Genomic DNA, 24140 nt, shown 5'->3' with positions numbered 1-24140 from the left:
CTATTTAAAAAAAGGGGAAGGGTCTTGGCATTGACGTATGACACCATGCCCAGTTCAGATCAATGTATGAAAACATGATGAAACCCATTTGACCAATATTCGCGGTACTTTCAGAAATTACTTTTGTTAAAACGTACGCATCTGGGTTTTTTTTTTTTTTTTAGATTTTGTTTTTGTTGTAATGGCCGATCACGATTTAGGGATGAATTTGTTATGAGGTTTTGCCTCACTCACATTCACGCCATCTAGCGATAAGAACGTAGGTTTTGGTTTGGCAAAAATAGCCCAAGTATTAAAAATTCTCTTTTCTGTTTATGTTTTATAATTATTATATTGGGAAATTATTAGGAATTGAAATAAACGTCTCGAAAAATATTCTTGTGTTTGAGTTTGTTTTATGAGGGTTTCAAAATATATTTATATTTATATTGTATCATGAAGAAGTTTTCAGTTAATTTAGATTTAGACGTACGATTTTGGGTTTTGTGTTATGGCACGATCATGATTTATTATGAGGTTTTGTGGTCTCATTCACATTGACGCTCCTTGTCGATAGAACATAGGTTTTGGTTTGGCAAAATACCACAGGTATTAAAATTTCTCGTTTCTGTTTTTGTTTTATAATTATTATATTGGGAAATTATGAGGAAATTAAATAAACGTCTCCAAAAATATTCTTATGTTTGACTTTGTTTTATGAGGGTTTCAACATCTATTTCTTTTGTTTTGGTTATCCCAATTTCTCATAATTTATGAGGGATATGTGAGTGGACACTACGAATGAGCCGTAAACTCGGCAAATTGTATTCCGGGTTACAGTGTAAAATGTATGTGAAGGTCGTATTCATAGCTATCACAATTCAGTGCGACAAGTATCTCATCAAACACTGTTTAAATCAATCAATAATACTATTGCTGAAGAGGATAATAAGCTTCTACCTATTTCTATAGCATAGTTCTTGTCTTTCTTTACTTTGGCTAAATCCTGTTCAAGTGGTAGATAACAAAGCATTGTATTTTGTCTAGGTATGTATAATCAACAATTAACAATGAGAGGACATTTCTGAACCTCGTTGACTTGGGGTTGATTTGAAATGACCGCCAATTATGACTGTTTGATATTTATTACCATAAATGTGGAAAAAGAGACACATGTAGAACCGATAAAAGATACAATTTTGTTGAAGGAACAGAGTTCAACAAACCATAACCCCGCTTCTGGATATCGTTTGAAGTCAAATGATATTATACCATTTTAAAGCTTATGATATATATTTTCTAAACACGAAATAAAACACAATTGACCGGGCGGCCCTGATTTGGTAAAACGATCTAACTTGAAATTTAGACATTTTGAGATAAATCCATATCATGGGTAATGTGAGGGCGCTCGTTCCATTGGTGACATCCTAAAATCACCACCATGCCACCAAATAATGAGATTTTTATATTTTCTAAGACATTAGATCTGTTTAATAATTTGTTTCATTCAAAAAGAAAAACGTCAAATGTTCAAACTTCAAAAGCTCTTTTTCTCGAAACAGCGATTTTAATTTCAAGTTAGATCATTTTACCAAATCAGGGCCGCGGGGCCGACTTTACGGCTGATTCGCGGTGTCCAGTCACATATTATGAGGATTCGAAAAGCATCTCGAATAAGTGGATTCTTATGTGTTACTTTGTTTTAGGAGGGTTTCAAAATCTATTTCCTTTGTTTTATATTGTATTACGAGGCATATTATGAGGATTTGAAGTAAGCATCTTGAGAAAGTGGATTCTTATAATTTCCCTCACAAATAATATAATTAAAAACACAAGAAGTAGAGTTTGAATGTGTCATAAAATAAAGTCTAACATAAAAATACGTTTTTGGATAGTATTTTATTTAGAGGGAAATTATGAGGCATTGATATAAACGTCTCAAACAAAAGTACTCTTTTGTTTAACTTTGTTTTATTAAGTTTTCAAAATCGATTTCTTTGGTTTTATTATGAGGGAATTTATGAGGAATTGAAATTACCCACCTAAAGAAAAAAAAACCCACACACAAACACTTATCTTATGTTTGACTTTGTTTAATGAGGGTTTTAAAACCCCCGTTTCCTTTGTTATAATGTATTATGAGGGAAATTATGAGGAATTAAAATAAGTTTCTCAAATATTATTTGTATGATTGACTTTGTTTTGTAAGGGTTTCGAAATCTATTTCTTTTGTTATAAATTGTATTGTGGGTGAAGCTATAAGGATTTGAAATATTAAGCATCTCGAAAGAGTGGAATCTGATGTTTGACTTTGAAGTTTGGAATTAAATCAAAATGTTTGACTTTGTTTAATGAGGGTTTTCAAAGTCTATTTCGCTTATTATATATTGTATATGAGGGAAATATCATGATTCGAAATAAGCATTTTGAAAAAGTGGCTACTTATGATTTCCCTCGTAATATCTGAGACAAAATATAATATAATACAAAACACAGGAAATATATTTTGAACATTTTGAACATAAAACAAGGTCTATCATAAGAATAAGAATTGTATTAAGACGGCAATTTTGAGGCACTGATGATATGAACGTCTCAAACAAACGTTTTTTGTTTTTTTTTGACTTTGTTTTATGAGGGTTTCAAAATCCATTTTATTTGTTTAAACTGCATTTATTTGCAGGAATAGCCTAGTCAGTTGTGCTGTTTTGGTGTAGTAAAATTCAAAATTGCCTCTATGCGATGACCTTGGATTCAGGAAACCAATCGAAGATTTCCCGTTGGGTTTGGTGAATCACAAATTTTTGGGATTAATTCGGTTGTTATCATGGTTATCAGTCAATGTGTTTTTCCATCACCGTTGTTCATGAACGTAATCCTTAGGCCTACCAAAAATGCACCAAAAGAATCATATACGGGGCTGTGCAATATTAGAAATTATGAGCCCTTGGGAGGGTACTTTGGGGGAGGGGGACTAGAATTATTTGGCAAATCAAAAAAAAAAAAGGGGGGACGCACATTTTGGTAGGCTTATGTCACGGGCGGGAGGGGCAATTTTTTTCCCATAAGACTCTTTAAAATTGCTTAAGAAGACAGTACAGAAACGTTCAAATGTGCAAAATTTGACGGGAAAATTTCCTGCTCGCAACAGTCGCATTACACCATGCAAATTGGGTTCCCAACTGCAATTGGCATGTTCAGAGGAGAGCAAATATTTTTGGCGGGGGGTATTGTTTGACAGGCCGAGAAAGGGGGCAAGCAATTGGCATGCCGTTTGGATATATTACCCCATCCCGGCTCATAATTGTTGCACAACCCCTAGTCAATTTGGTCTAACATCAAAAATTGTATCTGACCTATACGAGTAGGTTAATTAATAACGTAATCTAACCAATATTTTGGTATAGGCGTATATCTAAAGAGTCACTATATGCAATCAATCAAATTACTACCAGATAAAAATCACATGGGACATTATCATGTCAGTCTAGATAATATAATGAGAGCGTACGTTTAACGTTTACGACACATGCTGTAATACCAATGAGATAAAACGGAAATTGCGACCGCACATTCGCTGCCACCTGATACCGTCCAGATTAGTGTAATAGCGCCATTACTCACTAACGAGTATGTGAATAGCAGTGACATCATCTCTGAATGTTACTCGCGTGTGGTGCAATTATTTGAATAATTTCAATCCAATAACAGTCAGCGCCCCAAATGTAGACTGTCGTCATAGACTCTGAAGACAGTCTATGCTGTAACATATTTACCGAATGACATAGCTTAGTATAAAGCGAATGCGAAAGTGGCGAATCGGCGAGCAAGTAGGGAATTATCATATTACGGGAATTTCCCACATCAAGGGATTCGACCCACACATCATGCACATGTTGGCTAGGAAAGAAAGTCATACATCAAAGCTAAACAGAAAACAGCGTGTCACAACCATGGGGAAATCGGAAGACGATGAGTCAAGGAAGAAGAAGTTTAAACCGGCGAACAATTTGTTGTGTTTTTCAATAAAAGATGACGGATACGATCCTGATGAAGTCAAAGAAGACATATTTGACGCCAAAGACTATATCGCAATTTCATCATCTCATCAGCGGCCTGGACCAACCCCTTGTTGGGATGAGGAATGTGAATTAATAGCGGAAGTGTATGTGCGTAGAAGCCAACGCAAGTCTGTGGGAAAGACTAATCCACCTAAATCACAAAAGCAGCTGAAAGATCTGCACTTCAACTCAAAACTCGCCAATCAAGGTAAACATAAAAAACTCATGGTAAAATCTGACATTTATTCGCGTAAAATACAACGCGATGAAACAGTACAGGATCAAATACAAGCAAAGAAATCCAACATCGAAGAGCGGTTAAAACAGAAAAAGTTGGACAGAAGGGGAATAGAAGAAGTCATATATAGGCCACCTGCAATAAAACCTCCCATCAAAGCAGGCCTGGTCGGATCAGGACCCTGGTGTGCCGTCAAACCAAATAAAGATGATTGCATCTTTCATAACTGGATATCAAAAGGAAAATGGCGTTATCATGGTTATGAGAGACACGAAGAGCGGAATTTCATGCGGGAAGTGTACCCTTACACGAACAAATCAAAAGCGCAGATCATATGGGATTTGTTGATACAAAATGAACGCCAAAGTGACTCGTACAGGGGAATGATTTACAGCGGGCGAGATGGGCTTTTACGGTCCACCTTTCTACAAACTATGTACACAATGCACACTCTTGCCATTGAATAGCTCAGTTCCTGTAGCCTGAGTGCACCGCCGGGTGCACCGGTACCGGGCCGCGGACCCGGGTTGGGTGGTGGGGTGGAGTGGGTATGGGGGTGGCGGAATATCAAAGTGACGTAGGGGTCTATCGGTGTAGGATTTTGATGAACAAATTGGGTCATTCAGTCATTTCAAGAAAATGTTGGTCATTCAGTATGGGAGCGCTAAAACTTGGGTGTCAATAACCGTGAAAAGTACATTTTTGGGCAAAAAATTGCAATTTTAAAGCTAAACCTCGGACTAGGTGTAAAATTTAAAAAAAAAATAAAAAAAAAGGGGGCTCTTTGGTTGTAAGCTGATGCCAAGGGGGGGTCATTGGGTGTAAAGTTTGCTTCAAAAAACCTCGGATTAGTCATTGATGTGCGACTCCATGCCCAGTTCATTTCAGATCACTGTTTGAAAACATGATGAAAACCACTTTAACAATATTCGCTGTACCAGCTGCTGTACTTCATACAGAATATTTGTCATAGTCTAAGTTGTGTCGAAGTTTTCAACTCTATTTAGATCTACCATAAAAAAATTTCAAAACGTAGAAGCGCCAAAGTTGAAAATTGCTTTAAATTTCTTGATGTCTTTCTTAAAGGTTTTCAAACTTTGGAAAGTTACTTTTGCTAAAGAGTAACTTCTATTTTATGAGGTTTTGTTGCCTCATTCACATCACGCTCTCTATCGATAAGAACAAATGTTTTGGTTTGGCAAAAATACCCCAAGTATTAAAATTTGTTTTTTCTTATTATATAATTAATATATCAAATGGGAAATTATGACAAATTGAAATAAACACCTCAAAAAAAATTCTCATCTTTGACTTTGCTTTATAAAGGTTTAAAAATATATTTGCATTTGTTTTAATATAATGTATCATGAGGAAGTTTTCAGCTAACTTAGATTTAAACTTGGTCCCATTTAGGAAATTTGCTTTTGTTAAAAAAAGATAAAAAGTTAAAAGATTAGTCAGGTTGCAAACTAAATTCCGTGGCCTTTTTTAAGACAATGTGCCACCTATCCTAACATGTTGTTTGGGTCCCAAGTAACATATTTATACATGTTTACAAAAATCCAGATGCAGCATATGGCGGCCATTATGTTTTTCAAAATGGCGCCCATTTTGGCAATAATTTTCCAATATTTTTCAAACTGACCCTTCCCATTGTGAATTTATTGGTACAATAGCAAATGTTTTAGGCCTAGGATATTATTCATGACATGTATGCACTAATATTGACGATTTTGATATTCAAAATGGCCGCCAAAAATTCAACATGGCCGCCAAATTAACTTATTTCCTCTAAACATACAATGAGCATTGTAAAATATAACTTTAAGCAAGTAACATGTTAATTAATATACCAACACATACACAAGCTCCATACTACACTGCAAATACACTCCCCACCACCCCCACGCACCCAACCCCACATACAAATGCTTACCTATAATTATGAATTCACTCTTTATGATAACATTTTATTATAAAATAGTTCCTGAATTTAAGATCTGTAACTTCCTCCTTAAATGTCTTCATGTCTCCTCATCTGGATATGATAATAATAATTATGTTCCTGCTAAGTTTGATGTACCGGAGCCAGCCCATACCCATACCGTACCCCAACCCGTAATCCTAATCTTTACCCCGATCACCCCTAACTCGGTACTTAACTCATAACCTTGTAGGCCTACCCTGCTAAACGTACATAGTACTCTGATATCTATACCCCATAACATGTATCACGCACTAGTACCCAAATGTCCTTCCCTTATACCCTCCTCGGTTCGCATAACCCTGTATGCTTGGTACCCCTAACCCCATCCCTGGCCAATAGCCCTACCCATCCCTGGGACCCCTAGACCCATGCAAGGAACCCCTTAACACAACACTGGGACCCATAATCCACTGCCCAGTGGCCCATAACCTGATATGTTCCGACTAAGTTTGATGTACTTGGACCAGCCCATAACCACATCCTTGGCACCCTAACCATATCCTTAGTACCCTAAGTATCTTACTCCAGTACCCTTACACAGTCCTCAGTACCCCTAACGCCATCCCTGGGACTCCTAACGCCAAACCTGGAAACCCGGAACTCCATCCCCAGTACCCCTAACCATATCTCCAGGACACCTAACACCAACTATGGGACCTTTAACTCCATTCCTAGAACCTCTAACTCAGTCCCCGAGACCCATGACCCGTCCCTGGAACCCTAATCCCATCTTTGGTACCTGTAACCCCACATCCGGTACCCAGGCCTTACCCAATGCCCGGTACCCTTAACCCCTTTCCTGGTACCCATTACCGCACGGCTGTTTGATGTATATAGAATTGGCTTCATTATTTGATTTGATTTGATTTGATTTTATTCGGTATATCCATATTGCACATACAACAATACAAGGTAAATAGATATAAAATGCATTAAGATAAATAACATAAAATACACAAAAAACAAAGCAAGGAGATATCACAGGATAGCCCTTTAAGCCCAAAGGCTTATTTCCGAAGGGGTCCTTTATACAAAGGCATAAAAACATATAAAAACATACAAAGAAATATATACAAGTGAATATTAAAAGTAAAATCAAATTTTTAAACATGATTAAAATCATGAGAAACTAAATTTGGTTAAAAAGATGAGTTTTTACAGACTTTTTGAAACTTGGTTTATTAGAAATTGATTTGATTGCACTTGGTAAGTTGGCCCAGTCCTGAATGGCACTATAATAAAAAGAGCCAGAAGTGATGGTAGTGGATTTTGGAACACGAAAATGTTGAGCACTGTTTCTAGTACTGTATTGGTGCACGTTTGAAACTCTGGTAAAATTTGAACTATACTAAAATGCAGCAAACCTTTGACGAGCGCGACTACCGTGATGTTGCAAATTCGGCGCTAACAACGCGTACGGCGCACAGTTCATTCATAAATTTCCACTCGGCAACAACAGATCGCCTCAGCAGCCAATCAGAGACAAGTGCGTGCAACGCAGTAAATGTATCCTTACAATACGCGCTCGTCAAAGGTTTACTGCATTTTAGTATAAGATAGTCTGGGCCAACTTCATTAAAAATGTCAAAAACATGGTTCAACCTGAGTTGTTTTGCCCTATTTTGTATGTTAAGGAAATTAAGATCTTTAAAATCATCTTCTGTAATATGATACATGCAATTCTTATTTAAAATAAATCTGATAACTTTGTTTTGAGCAATTTGAAGGCTTTTACTCATCTGCTTATGTGTGCCAGCATACCAAGAAGAAATAGAGTAATCAAACAAACAAAGGACAAGAGCAGAAAGAAATTTGAGTCTAGAATTTACTTTTTTTATGACACCAAGACCCATTTCGTTACCATTCAAGCACTGGTCAATAGTAAGACCTAAGTATTTGACTGAGGGAGTAGCATGAATTGTTTGCCCTTCACACTCAATGGTATAATTTTGCCAATTCTTTAATTTACGTTTTGTTCCAAAGAGAATGAGTTCTGTTTTGCCCATGTGGAGAGAAAGTTTATTATCTATGAGCCATTTGTTACAGCTTTCGAGATTTTTGCTAAGCTGCTGCCCAATTTTTAACGGATCTTTATCAGAAACCAAAAGAGCGCTATCGTCTGCATACTGAAGGAGCATACAATCAACACAGTTGGGCATGTCGTTCACGTAACAAAGGAACAAAATGGGACCCAAGATACTCCCCTGTGGAACTCCACATGTTAAAGCCATAGAGTTGGAGTCTGAGCCATTAACATTAACAATCTGAGATCTGCAATTCAGATATGACTCAAACCATTTAGTGGAGTTCATTCCCAGAGCAGTAAGCTTTTGACATAAAATAGAGTGATTAACACTGTCGAATGCTTTCTGGATGTCAAGAAGCACCATTCCAGTAAACAGACCAGCACTGATTTGGTTTCTGATATGATCTTGAAGATAGATAAGACATGTGTCTATGGAATATTTACCTCTAAAACCTGGCTGAAATTTAAATAAGATGTTATTTTCCGTGAGATACCTGTTAAATTGTACAAACACTGCCTTCTCCAAAATTTTGGAGGCCACAGACAAAATACTAACAGGTCTGTAGTACTTCCAACCTGCTCTTCTTTTTATATAATGGTTTGACCTTGGCAATTTTCATTTCACTTGGAAACACTTCAGTCACTCCCGATACCCATGACCAATCCCTGGGACCCTAATCCCATTGTTGGTACCTGTAACCCCACATCTGGTTCCCCATATCCAATGCCTGGTACCCCTTACCCCGTTCCTGGTACTCATATCCCTAACCCTGAGCCTCCACACTCATTACCCTATTCCCTGGGACCTCTAACACCAACTATGTGGGCTTTAACTCATTTCATGGAACACCAAACTCCGTCCCTGAGACCCATGCAAAATCCCTGGGACCCTAATCCCATCTTCGGAACCTGTTAGCCCACATCCGGCTCACCTTACCCAATGTTCAATTGTTCAGTACCCCTTACCCAGTTCCTGGTACCAATTACCCCAGCTTTGGGACCCCTAACTCAATCACAGTAACCCATATCTTATCCCTAGGACCTCAAACACGACCATGTGACCTCTAACCCCATTCCTGGAACCCATGACCGGTCTTCCCTGGAGTGAAACCCATAGCCCCTTCGCCGGGCCTCACAACCCGTTGTACTCTTTACCCTGTCCTCAGTACCCCTAGCCCATCCTCAGTGCACCTAACTCTGTCCCCGGTACCCATTATCCAAACCCTGGGACCCTTAAACTCCATCTCCAGTACCCCTCACCCTATCCAATATTTTTCAAACTGACCCTTCCCATTGTGAATTTATTGGTACAGTAGGAATTGTTTTAGGTGCCCTAACACCGACCATGGGACTCTCCCCATTCCTGGACCCCCCCCGTCCCCTGAACACCTAACCCTGTCCTTGGTACCCCAAACCCCATTGTTGATACCCGTAATCTCATCCCTGGAACCCTAGCACCTTCACCTGGATCCATAAACTGTTGTCCCTGGGACCGCGTCGATACCCTTTACTAGTACTCTTTACCCCATCCCTGGTATCCCTAACCCCATCCCTAGAAAACGTTTAAGTCCATCCCCGGGACCCATAACCCATTTCTGGGACCACTTGGTACCTTTCACCCTGTTCTCAATACCCTTCAATACCTTCAATGTCTGGCCAATACCATGTCCGGGGGGGTCTTCCTGTTTGAAGGTGTACAGGAAGGTGCCACGGTTTTGGGGCCGGGTTTTGGGGTACCTTTTTCAGCGATTTTGGTATATCGATGGGTGGGTTTCAGTGGAAACCAGTGCAACCAACTGGACACATTTGGGCAAAAGTGCCCTTAAATGCGTTCAAAATTTTTTGAAAAACCACCCGCCCCTCTGCCGTGTGCTTATGGATGTAGTAACTAGCTCCACTAACTGTCTTGATCTTGTATAAAGGATACCCGTATGAGCCAAGAAATGTTTCTGATACATTTTCTATGGCACTTTAAAATGTTATAATATACGAAATGAAGTCATCATCTCAATGTGATAAACATATATAGGTCGCAGGGGGAGGGTGTGGTGAGATGTGTTGGGGGTGTACATTAAGTAATTAAAAATGGGATTTGTGTGTGTTATTATTTGTGTGTGTTATTATTTTAATATTCATGTCACCAGATGTTAACAGATTGATGTAGGCTTATTGTATGTTTGAAGGAAATAAATTGATTTCGGTGGCCATTTTGAATTTTTGGTGGCCATTTTGAACATGTATAAATATGTTACTTGGGACCCAAACAACATGCTAGGATAGGTGGCACATTGTCTTCATCAAAAGGCCACGGGACTTATAAACTGGGTAGTTTGCTCCTGGACTAGATGTGCGATTTTGGGTTTTGTGTTATGGCACGATCACGATTTAGTTGGGAATTCGATAGCTGTAAAAGATAGAAAACAGAAATGACAGAAATGGCGGAAAAGACAGAAAAGTTTGGAGTTATGAATTAGAGAGTAGTTATTGATAGTAATGAATGCAAATGAGTGAGAATGAGCCGAAATGAATCAGTTTGACCATACACTCTATGTGGTCCTAATGTAACGCTGTCACAAAAGTCTGGACTGTGCCTCAAAGCATGTTTTAAATGGTCTATGCTCTAAAGCCAGAAAGCCTTGACCAGCTGCAGGACCTGCTGATACACAGCAGGTTGGTTTTGCATATGCATATTTTTAGAGTTTCTTAGTGGCGCAGTGAGTATAAGGGACGCACCATTTAGACTTCAAGGGGGTGGGAGGAAGTTTTTGAAAAAAAAAACTTCCCCCACTACATGAGCAAAACAAAATTCCCTACAACACTAAAAACTATAAAAAAAAAAAACTTTCCTCACCAAACTGTATAAATGCATGAAAAAAAAAAAAATGCCGCCTTTGGCGGCGAAAAAAAATCTTGCCCTGACCCCAACTTCCTCCACCCCCCCCCGTGAAGTCTAATGGTGCGTCCCTAAGCTACTTTCTTTGAAGTGCATGTGATGTTGGCGAGAACTTTGTGGTGGTGGAGTACATGGAGAGGGGTGGATGCTGATCCCCACAAATCATCACAATTAGATTTTATTAGCTTTTACTATTTAGGCTATATGGCATAACAAATTGTGATAAAGCAGACACAATTGAAGACTCTATATCCATTCCAAAAATAAGCAAAGTTCACAAGTTACCCACAATTAGATGAAAACATGCCACTGTTGATCTGAGTGCATGAAATGATGAAAGTAATCCGTGCACGGACATGGTAGGTAAGGAGGCATTCATGAAGCTGAAAATAAGGGTGGCACTGTTAAGGTGCCTGTAGCTCAAAAATTTGTTTAATTACAGAAACTAAATTTTGTCACATTCACCAAGTTTGATGGCAATCCAACAATCTATACTCGGATGACCTTGACAATTTTCGGCACCCGATGGTAGTCGCATCCACCAAGTTTGATGGCAATCCAGCAAACTATCAATTAATGGGAACCTGCACCTTTAAACATTAACTCCCAACATTTTAACTCCCATAGCTTCCAGACAACTCTCTAATTCATAACTCCAAACTTTTCTGTCATTTCTGTCATTTCTGTTTTCTGTCTTTTACAGCTACCGGTTGTGAATTTATTATGAGGTTTTGTGGCCTCACATTCACGCTCTCTGTCGATAAGAACATAGGTTTTGGTTTGGCAATAATATCTACATCAAGTATTACAATTTCTCTTTATACGAGTATAATAACGTAATTATATTTTCCCGCTTTTTCTCCTTTTTTTCCCCCCTTTCTCTTCTGTTCTCTCCTTTCTTCTTTTTTTTTTTTTTTTTTTTTTTTTTTTGAGGAGGTTGGGGGCGGGCGCCTGTCTAACTTTGGGACAGTATTTATTGTGGGACATTAGAGCACATCAGACATATCGAATTGTATTCTGAATACGAAAAATGTCCTATGTAATACACATTTTATGGCAAATGATTAAAAATTGATATATTTGATATTTAGCAGTACTCGAAGTAAACTTTATAAATCTGATGATGTATACTTAAAGTGTATGTAGGTAGGATGAAAAGCCGACGATCAATTGAAAATTTTCCTCCCAGCTACATACACTTTAAGAATATGTCATTAGATTTATAAAATTTACTCCGAGGACTGTTATATATCAAAAATGTGAAAAATATCAAATTTTATTAATTTGTCATAAAATTTGTATTATATCGTGAATTTCAAAAATGAAAATTATTTGATATCAGAAAGACATTCTTCGTATTCAGAATGCAATTCGATATGTCTGATGTGCTCTCATGTCCCACAAAAATACTGTCGAAACGCTCAAAACGCTCATTCCAGATCCCTTAAGAGTACAAAATAAAATCGCGTGTGTCTACATAACATGCTACATTGGATAATCAAGCCCTTTGTGGCAGTATAAACATTTTCAACAACCTTGTAATTTCCTAGCTAGTCATGCTATAATTAAAACATACATTGCATTTGTCCCCGGTACTATTGAATAATAAGTCTTTAGTCATGTTTTTGCAATCATGCCTACTTGATTGCCAAGCCTGTCTATATTAAATAACATGTAACCAAGGCCAAGTTTTCATGCCGTCAGGGTTGCGATAACAAAGTACTTTTATCATGCTGATTTAAGAAAATTGCATGGATATTCTCTCATCAAAGATAGATATTCGAGGTATTTAGTAGCCTTTTAGTGTTTCTAATTCCTTTACATTTCTTTGTACAAATCTTTCGATTTCAAGACTTTGTACATTGACGGTTCATTGATCATTACCACAGAGTAAACTAAAGAAATCAAAACTCACTCAAGTTACGCAGATTGAATGACTAGCTATTATTAATTGAAGACCTGAGTGCAAGAAGACCGTAAGTCCACTTGGCCCCTCAACATGTATACACTAAAGTTCCGCATAGTTTCGTATAGTTTGGTAATGTTTTATACATGTTCAGGGGCCAAAACAAATCTTTCACAACCTTATGTATTAAACATTATAAAACCCTAAGGGCGAATTTCTCGACGGGTGGCTTAGCAATTGGCTTGTCTAGCCTCAAGGCTTAAGAGGTCGTAAGACCAGGCTTAACTGAAAACGTATTTCCCGAAGCACGGCTACCATAGCCTCGAGGCTTCGTTAGCCCATGGGCCTGGCTTGTAGGATTAGCCCCAGGCTTCAGTAAAATTTGCATTTATAGAAATCAGTCTTCTGTAGCCGTAGTCTACGCAAGCCTGTTAGACCAGGCTTACAGCGGCTTTTCTTGGCCCTGCCTCAGAGCAGGTCTTAGGTCATAAGCCTTGGTCTATTTCAATTTACAAATTATTTAAATTGTAACGCAAAGTTTATCTTTCATATTTTTGACGGTCTTTCAATTAACATGAGTAGGTAGCTCTTGCCCCCCCATGAAAAAGGTAAATTAGGCCTACTTCTGAGAGTTATTAATTAACCTCATTATTTGGTCATTTTAACCTAAAAACTCAATTTTTAAGGTTAAATAAATTGCATTTATCCCACTTTTGTACCATTGGCCTATATGTCACCAGCATTAATACCTTAAATATGGCATTAACCATAATTTTTTTTCAATCCCACCTCCCCCATGTCAAAAAGAAATCTACGCCAATGTTCCGGGGACACATTCCAAGCAGATCCCATAACTCCTCAGACCCACTCCACCCCTTACAAACCCAAACAGCATGAACGATGCCTGCCCCTCATTTATTATGTTTTCCCCCGCTTTCCCCCCACCCCAGCCCAAATGAAAATGTCTAGTTACGCCACTGTGGGTAAGTAATTGTTCGATTTAGTTGAACATTTCAGCATTTTACTTCAGTGTTCATTTGAGTTAGTTGAATTTTTTTAAGTAGCTGTTGCTATCATAAGACCTACGCATTTTGAATGATGGTTTTTAACAACGATATAATTTTAAAAAAAATCTTTCATCATCATCATGATCATCATCATCATCATGATCATCATCATCATGATCATCATCATCATCATCATCATCATCATCATCATCATCATCATCATCATCATCATCATCATCATCATCATCATCATCATTATGAAGACCTATATGATACCACCTGTCCCTATCCAAGCCTTAATAGTATAGTTTGATACTCGTACTTTTCATACGTAGGCCTATTACAATATTATTTTGGAGTGCCTATATTATACCAATAGAAGAAGGACAAAATTGGTAAAGATATAGTAAATATTTGACACGAAACAATCATGTATGCAGTATTAAAACTGAATTTACGGATAAGATGCATATAATATTGCTATATCTTCTACTTAAATAATTATAAATATTGTACCAACAGATAACTTCATGTGAGATCTGAGAAGACTATTGTTATCAGCAGTAGATAGCACGTTGGTTGCTTTCCTTTTTAGGGGAATCACAGATTCCTTTCCATTAGGCTTACAGTTTAAAAAAATAAAAGCGCAGGGATTTATAGTGCGCTACGCACAGGCACAACGCCTAGACGTTGATCCACAAGCCTCAGCACACTTGACAGTTTTACCCTTTTGGGATGCAAAAAAAAAAAAAATCACGAGTATAAAGCATAGGCGTATCATTCATACAAGTTGGACTCATAAAAAGTCAAGTGGAAATCAAATAATACATAAAAGACACAAAAACAGACACAATATTCTTGCATCAAGTTGTGTACGGTATAAGCCCAAGCACAAGACCGCGGGTCCAGGCTAGTCTTTGCGCCGGGAACATTGCGATAATGAGACGGCAACCTTGTTAGTACGGTAAACCGTGAGGACCACAGCTTATGTACATCTACCTCCAACAGCCTATACAATTAAGTCGCTGATTGAAAGGGACGAGGTTGTCAAGCGTTAAGCCTGCTAGGCCACTAAGACTAGGTTGAATTTGCGTTGAAGAAATCCGACTAGAGTTAAGACTCCGGCTTCGAGAGCGGGCTAGGCTTAGTAGCCTCAAGGCCACCTTAAGACTACGGCTTAATAAGACTCCTGTCGGGAAACTCGCCCTTAGAAACTATACGTATCTTTAGTGTATACATGTTGAGGGGCCAAATGGACTTACCGTCTTCTTGCGCTCAGGTCTTCAATTGCAAATATCGTTTTCAAGCAGTCGTATATTAATAATAAACTATCATCTTGATCATTGCATTACAAGTCGGTTCGTAGATAGATAGTAACTTCCATTCGAGTGTCATTACTACATGTTTGTGCCTCTACCAAGTTTACTCAAACATGGCTTCGCTTATTTTAAGCTTTAACAACCAAACTCCGACAGAATCATCGTTGGAAGAAAACACACACGCGAGCGACACTCTTCATCCTGCTGTATTCTTCCTGTTGTGGCTAAATGTTGTGCTGACATCGGGTGGAAACTTACTGACAATTATTGTATTTTTAAGCGACAAAAATATTTACAGTAAACCTGGGAACATTCTGATTATGAATCTTGCCTTAGCAGATTTGAACGTTGGCCTGCTGAGTTTACCGTGGCTTAATTTGTGGATGCATTATGGTGATTGGATTTTCGGTGAATACGTGTGCAAGTGGTGGATTGTTATCGACTATGGCGTAACCATTGAATCCACGCTCACCATGATGATAATAAGTTGGGATAGACATTTCATGGTTAACGATATTCAAAACTACATGCGTTCACAAACACGAAACCGTGTGATTTTGATCATTGTCGCTTCTTGGGTCCTTTCATTCGGATTCTGCTTCTTCACAGTGCTTCTTGTAGAGCCCATAACAGGAGAGCGCAACATTGATTATACTGTCGACTGTGATTTCCCAGCAAATTACTATATAAGCTTAACCATATTTGAAATCAACGTACTTTTTATTATTCCTGTCTTTGCTCTTGCATATTTTAATATCAAACTATTTTATATCATTCGCAAAAGAGCACAATCTGTACAACCTGGAGATGTTCAAATTCCTACTCTTTCCACTAATATGGGTAGGAATCAAAACCAATTGCCAATGCCAGCGAGGAATGAAGCAGATATTTCTGTCAATGTTTCAAGACAAAGCCTTCATAAAGATCGCAAAGCCGCGATAACTCTCACCCTATTAGTTGTAACTTTTTTACTCTGTTATACGCCGTATAATATAGTCATCATATTGGAACTTGTGTCCGCTAACAGTGTAATAACAGCGTTTGCATTTTTTACTGAATATTTAATTTGGCTTAATTCGGCAATAAATCCTTTTCTCTATGTCGCAACAAATCCGTTGTTCCGAAAACGGCTTAAGAAAATGTTTTCTTGTAGGCAACATGAATAGTTATTATTGTATTAATTGCGTAACCATCAACTTATATATCCCGTATTGACTACAGGAAATTACTTGAAACGTTTTTGACTAAAAACATGAGTAGATCAATTGTATTGGATTGTATGAAGCAGTTAACTATTGGTCTTTAGCTAGATGGGTAGCTCGAAGGCTCGATGCCCATGCATTTGATGTAGTAAGGATGTAGTTTCATGTAGTGAGGGCACGGTGGCTCAGTGGTTAAGGCCTTGGACTCATAATCTGAGAGCTTGCTTGACGTGCGTGGGTTCGATTCCCCATCCCACCACCGTGTTGCGCCCTTGGGCAAGGCGCTTTGCCTCGCTTGCCTCACCCCACCCAGGTGCAATGGGAAGCTGTTAGGGGTAGTCACAGTCGTTGTACTGATGGACCCTGCGCCACTTGTAGGCTGCAAACGTGGTTCCGACATATTCTAATAACGGCGGAATAAATGTAAAGCGCTTTGAGGCTGTTTACGGCATAAAGCGCTATATAAATATCTACATTTATTTATTTTTAGTACGTGTTAGGATCGCAATAAATGGCAATGCATTGGGATATTAAATTCTCTTGACAACTGTGTTGACTGCAATCATTGTCATTCTAACTCGTCTGAAGAGATGAAAATATATGGCTAGATTCACATTTTGCCAAGATTTCTGTAAGTTTGTAGAGGTAAGGTAGCAAGTGATGCTCGCGACAACAGTTATGTAGTTTAGAGCGGTATGGGTTTGTGATTTTCTTTTGCTACATTAGTGGAACCAATGTTTTTTTTGCATCCTTAAACCAGAGGTTCTAGAATCTGTGCTTAAACCTGAAAGGATAAAAATTTGATTGGTTCCATTTTTTTTTCTATGCCCCTTGTGGTTCCCACGAGGGGTCGAAGGTGACAGTGGGGCCAAAACTTAAAAACAGTCCCATCATGTTATTATGTATCTCAAATTGTTCTTCTCATTACAGGAAATAATCAAAAATCCTTTAAAAAGGGAATGGGGCGCCCAAAGTGAGTCTGGACGTGATATGGCGAAATTCATGGTGTTTAGATTTGGTATTTTAATGATTTTTTTCTGGGAAAGAGTAGAAGATGAATAAATGCAAGAGAAATGTGTTTGAGTGGGGAAGGTGTATGACAGGGCTGTTTTGGATGAACTAAATGGAATTTGATCGAACCTTCCGTTTAAATTTTTTGATCTTGTAGGGTGGGGGATTTTTTTTTTTTTTGGGGGGAGGATATTGTTGAATTTCGTTAGGGGGGGGTATGATGGATAGTATAGAAAACGCAAATAAGTACGATGGACACATGTATTGTAGTTGTAATGTAGTTATTACGTTGACATAAACATTTAGTACATAAGCACAAAACATGGATGTCATTAGAAGGAATGGATAATATTGCTTTGTGTTGTAGATTCTGGTTGGTTACTGGTGGTTGTGCATAATTTATGAAGTACACGTAGACCCCGCAGTAACGTTCATTTACATAGTATGTAAATAATTTGAAGTAATTTCTTAGAAGTGTTAAATTTGAAATGACATAACAATATATTAGACTAGAGTTGTAGTAAAGGTGCATGGAACGTTACATGTGTTTGTCAAGTCAGTTATAAACATGATGAAAGACTTTTACCTTTAAAAAGGTGAAAGCTTGACATTAATCCTGAGATATGTTTGTGCAAAAATATATATTAATTCTAATTTTGTACATATACATTGTATGAAGAGGCAGACATTTGAAGCTGCTGGAACCATTCAGTCTAGTATTAAAATGCTTAAAAAGTGTATATTGTATAATGATGGTTTGTCAATTGGTTAGAACTGTTTGGATCTGATATAAAACATAATAGGGCCTACATGGTATAAGTAGTTATATAGATGGTGAAACTATTACCTTAAACTTAAAATATGTACGTACTGTAAATGATGGTACTTGAATTGCTTCGAATTGACATCGATATAAAATATATACAGGGTATCGATAATAAACATGGTATGAGAGCGGTTTGAAAAGGAATAATTTTGAGGTATGTTTGTGAAACAATATGTATTAATAGTAGAAATTGTAAACGTTGTAATCATACACATATGTGAAGTAACTTAGCTTAATAAAACGAAGTATAAAAATGTATGTTAATGTGGAAAGTAACTATGGGTTTTGACAGTGAATGTTTCACGTTCATTCAATATGCAGTGTTAGGCATTGAATGAGAATATACTGACATGTTAAGGGGTACTACACCCATTGCATTTTTTTTGCGGTTTTTTGCATTTTGTGAAGAAAAGAGAAAAAAAAATTGGCCAAAGTGGTATGCAAAATGAAGGGGCAAATCTTCTCGTTCTATTGGTGGCATCGGTATCAACGTAGCTTACATGCTTTTTTAGATAGAAGCCAAAAGGTGGTACATCACTGGTGTTTTAAATTCACTTCATTTTGGAAAGCTTAATTTCAACGGATTTCGTTAAAATTTTGGATACGTGTTGCTAACGCATTAGAGAAATAATGTTGATAGGTAAAATGGGAATAAGTGGTTCCTGATGGCTTCAGGAACTTGGTGATTTTCAGTGTTCCACATCTATCAAAAACGAACTAGTTAAAATGCTTCTATTTTCAATGTTGAGCTATATTTTGTATTTTTAACTAGCGACATTATTTCACTGAAACTTAATCAAGGTAACAGGTTATCACAACCATAGTACAGCAAAATTGAAAAAAAAATTTTCGTCATCTATACCACCACATTCCGTAAGGCTCGTTAAAGCTTAAAATCCCTATTTTGGTAACTATTTTACCGTTGTTTTCTAATCCATTTCAACTAGGAACTCCAAAATTGATACAGTGATATAATATTTTAAGTGGAATAATGTTATTCGTGTCTTACCTATGATTGTCGCTATCCAAGGCAAAAAAATCAAATATATTCCATAGAATTATGCACGTCGCCACGGTATTCCGAATTTTGACACACGCTAATTTTGCTACGTCACCCACAATCCATTGCGTTATAACCGTTGCCGTGTTTTAGTGTATGTATATATTTAGGTATTTTTAAGCTCAAATCCCGGAGCCATGGAGTAGGAAAAAACCAATTTTGGACAAGCCAAGACGGGAGGGGGCAAGGAATTTGGGACAATTTGGCAGATCGAAGGGGGGAAAGCGATATTTGGCGCACATTAAAAGGGCATTTCGTGATCCACAGCCTCATCCCCCCACTTTTCTCAAAAAAAAGTTGAGATTTTTATAAACCTCTGGCTACATAATGTTTATGTACAAAATATTTCTTGCAGATTAATTCGTTTAGCAAAGATACATATGGAGCACCAGAACGAAATTACAACGCATTGTCTATGGACAAAATCGGAATCAACTGAAATTTTGGGAATAGGCCCTATGGTTTTTTCGTGGATATCTAATGCAAAATGACATAAATAGAGGATGCTAGGATCACGAAATACTCCTTTAAATGGGACAAGACTGATTTTTAAATAACATGCTCAAGGCTTTGGAATCACGTCACGCCAGGCATATGCCTACAGAAAGTTAGAAACGCAGTCAAATATGAAATTTCCTGCACGTTATCCGACACGCTCTTATATAACGTAGGCCCTACGCTCGCATTTAGACATTCCATCTAGACAATTTTAAAGGCCTATCCAGTGATCCCAGGAAAGAATGAAATATCAAAATTGTTTATAATGTCTAAAAGTAAAGGATATGTCATTTAAATTGTCGTTATAGGTATTTTTGAAATGTAAGTCTAATATTCCTAACAGCAGTAGGCCAATTGACAAAGTTGAAGCCCGATATAATGTAGGTGGCCTATAGGCCTAGGCTTAGCTAATTAGATTCGTGTAAAGTCTGATTTTTTCCCGGGATGAGATTAATTGTCTTTAATACTCGGCGTTTGGCTAAACCACTAATACTAAGCTATGTTAGCATTTCTACGTATACTAAATAACAACAAACAGGGACAACAAAGGCGATTATGAAGGCCGGGGAAGGAGTAAGAAATTTCAGTTGGTAGGCCTATACCATTTGGAAATCCCCCAGTGAGACCCTTTTTTAAAATTTTATCATGCTTATTTCATCATCTAATATATTAGTAGTGTTATAGGCCCATGACACCGGGCTATAACCTTTAACTTTCATTTTCCCGTGTCACCTTTAAAATGTACTTGCGGAATTGTAGGCCTATACTCGTGCTTTTCACCGCTGATTCAGTTTATATTATCGCAACTCGCCATCTGGGGTGGTGAATTGCTTTCCCCATCAATCATGCCAGCAAATCTTTGCCAGTCTCCACTTTGACATGCCAATCCCCCTCTATCGACATACCAAAACATTGTCCCCCTATAGCCTACCTAGGCCTACATGGCAGCCGGTATTGAGTTTTAGGCAGGCCAAGAAGGGGCAAGCAAGTTTTGGCACGAAGGCCTATATTATTGCAAAAGCCAAGTATTAATATACCCCGGGTCCGACCCCGGGGTATAGTCCTACTAGCCTATACTATTTAATATGTTCACTTTTTCTACTCACTTTATTTAAACTACCATGTCTTAAAATGTCTAAAATTAATGCGGATTTGTTAAAATGTCCAAATTGCGGAATTAAGCAAATTTCTCATACGTCCAGTGCCGTACATAAGGGGCAATGGGGAAAGCTACCCCACCCCTGTGGGAAGTCCGCCCCCTTGGATGCGGTCGCCCTGAAGCATTTTACTAGGGTCTTTTTTGTAGGCCTACTTTTGAGCCTATTTTGTTTCGTTAAAGATTTCCCCCTTGAATGAGGGTTGCCCCTTTGACTCCTTTGACCCCCTAAGAAGTCCTAGCTACGCCCATGATGCCACCTCACGGGGAGGGCACAACATGTATTTCTGGTGGGTATGCTCCTGAGGTGTGCTCCCTCTGAATTTAGTAGGTGATGGGTCCCGGGGAGCGCCGGGGGAGCTGACGGCGTCATGCGCGGAAAGGGATATTTTGGAGCTGCCAACAAATATAGAAGGGGGTCTTTTGGAGCTGCGTATAGTCAAAATTGGGTCTTTCTTCGCTTTCTGGTTGAATAACGCCAAAAAAAAACACACACAAAAAAAACAGAAATGTGAAGAATGATCGAGCAATTTAGGTCTTTTAGAGCTGAAATTGTCAAGTTACCGTGCGCGTGTTTACGTATGCTATAATAGCTCTATTTTGGTCACGGGTCTTTTGGAGCTGCGGAATCCAAAAAATGGAGGGGTCTTTCCGGGAGAGCATACCCGTATGGTCATTTGTGTTAAGTTCCAACGCTTAAAATTCAATTTTAATAAGACGACGGTCACAATCTTGATTTTATCAGGGATTTTACCAAGAGAAGGCGCTAGGCATACATGCTGATGTTTGAATCGGCAACACGAGAACTTTGAACTTATGCGGTAGTCTAGTAGCCGTCCGGCCCTGTTCAGTTTTATACACGCATTTGAATAGGGATTATTTTGCGCACTTATCTAATGTTTATGGAGCACATTTTCTTCATTACTTTGTCAAGTTGATGTCAAATGTTCTATTCTATGTTATTTGGCACTAGTGCTTTTTGCCTATAGTACGTCCAAACATGGTCCAAAGTTGTAATTTGTTGTTTTTGATCACAAAGGTCGGATATTTTTATTCCCGATTTAACTGTGCACCCGCTCGAGGGCTTCGCAATAGTGCAGAATTCGGCGAAAGTTTGACGGTAATTTTGCCTTTTTGGACACTAAAACGCATTCGATCCTTAATTTTATTTCGACAAAATGTCTCATTAGATATAACATAATGAGGCGGCTACCAAATTTTTGACCAAATCTTAAAGAATTATTTTCAAAAGTCTGACTTGTGTATTTCCTATTGGTAATACACATGACGTGTCAGCCCTAAATATACATAGGCAGGTCGTATTTTGGACTGGTAGCGAGTCTAATACTGTATGTGAATATCGATGAATGTTAGAAACGGCAGAAACAAACCGGTTGTGAAGGAGACTACGTGGATCGCTAAAAATAAGCGTCCTTAACAACCAGTCAACTTTAAGACAAATAGGTGAAAAACGACATTTTCTCGATGTTTTTCATTTTTTTTTTTCACATGATCAGTGCATATATCGCCTAGCTATAAATGACAAAATATTTTTTTAGACCAATCAAACCAATATATGGGTGTAGTACGCCCTTAAGTAACGTCATAGAATACATGCCTGATTTGTCGGGCTGATAATAAGGTCCGATTTTTGGATGACCAGTGCATGATCAATGCATGACCTCGTAAATAGACCAATTCGTCGTCCGTATTCCATAGTGGCGTATAGTGGGGCGCCGCGAATAAACAACTTTTCGAGAAAATCGGGTTTGAAGAAATGCCAATTTAAAATCGAGTTGTGTAAATCAGACATTCATTATATTTTGTAAATGATGTGAAATTTCTGTAGTAAACTAAATAGATTTTATTGTTATATATTTTCAAAAGAAATAAATACATACTATTGCTGGCAAACTAAAAATAAAACTATACGTCACTATGGAAAACGAACAAAACGCAATACCCTAAACTAACGTTAACCGTACGCCACCTCGGTCGCCGTGTAATCCCTATGGCGTTACTTTTCGTCGTTCGTATTCCATAGTGGCGTATAGGTCCGATACGCGTACGCCACTATGACATACGATGTTTTTCATTTTGTCGATATTTCATAATTATAAAATGTGTATAAAAAGTGGCGTATGGTCGATACGCCACTATGGAATACAAAAAATGTCACTTTGTAACTATACGCCACATTTAATTAATTAATTAGCTAATTATGACTGATAGAAAAAATGAAAGAGAACATCATTAAAAACATATGTGCCAATTTTCAAAAAAATGACCAAAAATCACTATACGCCACTATGGAATACAGCCGACGAATTAGGGCATTCTTCTTTGACCTTAGGTAACATGCTCTTGTATATCTGTACATGTGAAGTTCTCATGCACGTGTGCCAAATGTATTCATAACAAAACGCTGGTTGCCATGAAATTAAACCCATTCCCGAATCACTCATGAATTACCGTAAAGCAAATCAATGTGAATACAACTCAACTAAACACATACGCAGTTTCGATGGCATTTACGTTGATTCTGGTCTTCAGTGTTTTACAATACAACAATGCAGAACATGTATAATTGGTATGTCGTGTTGTTTGCATACAGTTTGTCGCCCAATTGGGCCACCATATTGCAACTTTGGCAATAACCACTATATGGATTGTATGGTCATTAACAAACAAAGGCCATCGGTTTAAGAGGCGTTTCACTGCCTCGTTATTAACCTTATGGTCAAATGTCACCGTCAATCGGGTTCTAAGAGGCGGTAAACTGGTTTAAGCCATACAAAGGTCTCGGTTTATTTGGTGTTTTTATAAATCCAAGATTTCATCCCGTGCAGATTAGTAAACAATTATAAAATCAAATCCAAGCAAATTGTGGGTTTTTTTTTAAGCTGGGCATACTTTAAGCAAAATATTTGCAAAGTAAATATTGCAAGAGTGAAATTAGAAGCTTTTT

At 38.0% G+C, this 24140-nt stretch overlaps 2 protein-coding genes across 2 annotated transcripts in view; one reads left to right on the top strand and one right to left on the bottom strand.

Moving 5' to 3' along the window:
- LOC140143465 (snake venom 5'-nucleotidase-like) overlaps positions 1-24140 on the bottom strand; it is a 90389-nt gene that overhangs the window by 13778 nt on the left and 52471 nt on the right. The gene's annotated exons all lie outside the window — the stretch shown is intronic.
- Positions 15474-17683, top strand: LOC140143508 (histamine H4 receptor-like). The gene is made up of 2 exons (XM_072165339.1): positions 15474-16447; positions 17552-17683. Exons 1-2 carry the CDS (start codon positions 15533-15535, stop codon positions 17681-17683), a joined length of 1047 nt encoding a protein of 348 aa, XP_072021440.1. The 5' UTR covers positions 15474-15532.

The sequence above is a fragment of the Amphiura filiformis genome, unplaced genomic scaffold (assembly GCF_039555335.1).
Source record: "Amphiura filiformis unplaced genomic scaffold, Afil_fr2py scaffold_22, whole genome shotgun sequence".
Lineage (NCBI taxonomy): Eukaryota > Metazoa > Echinodermata > Ophiuroidea > Amphilepidida > Amphiuridae > Amphiura > Amphiura filiformis.
The sequence above is the reverse complement of the archived record's forward strand: the minus strand, read 5'-3'. Positions and strand labels throughout refer to the sequence as shown.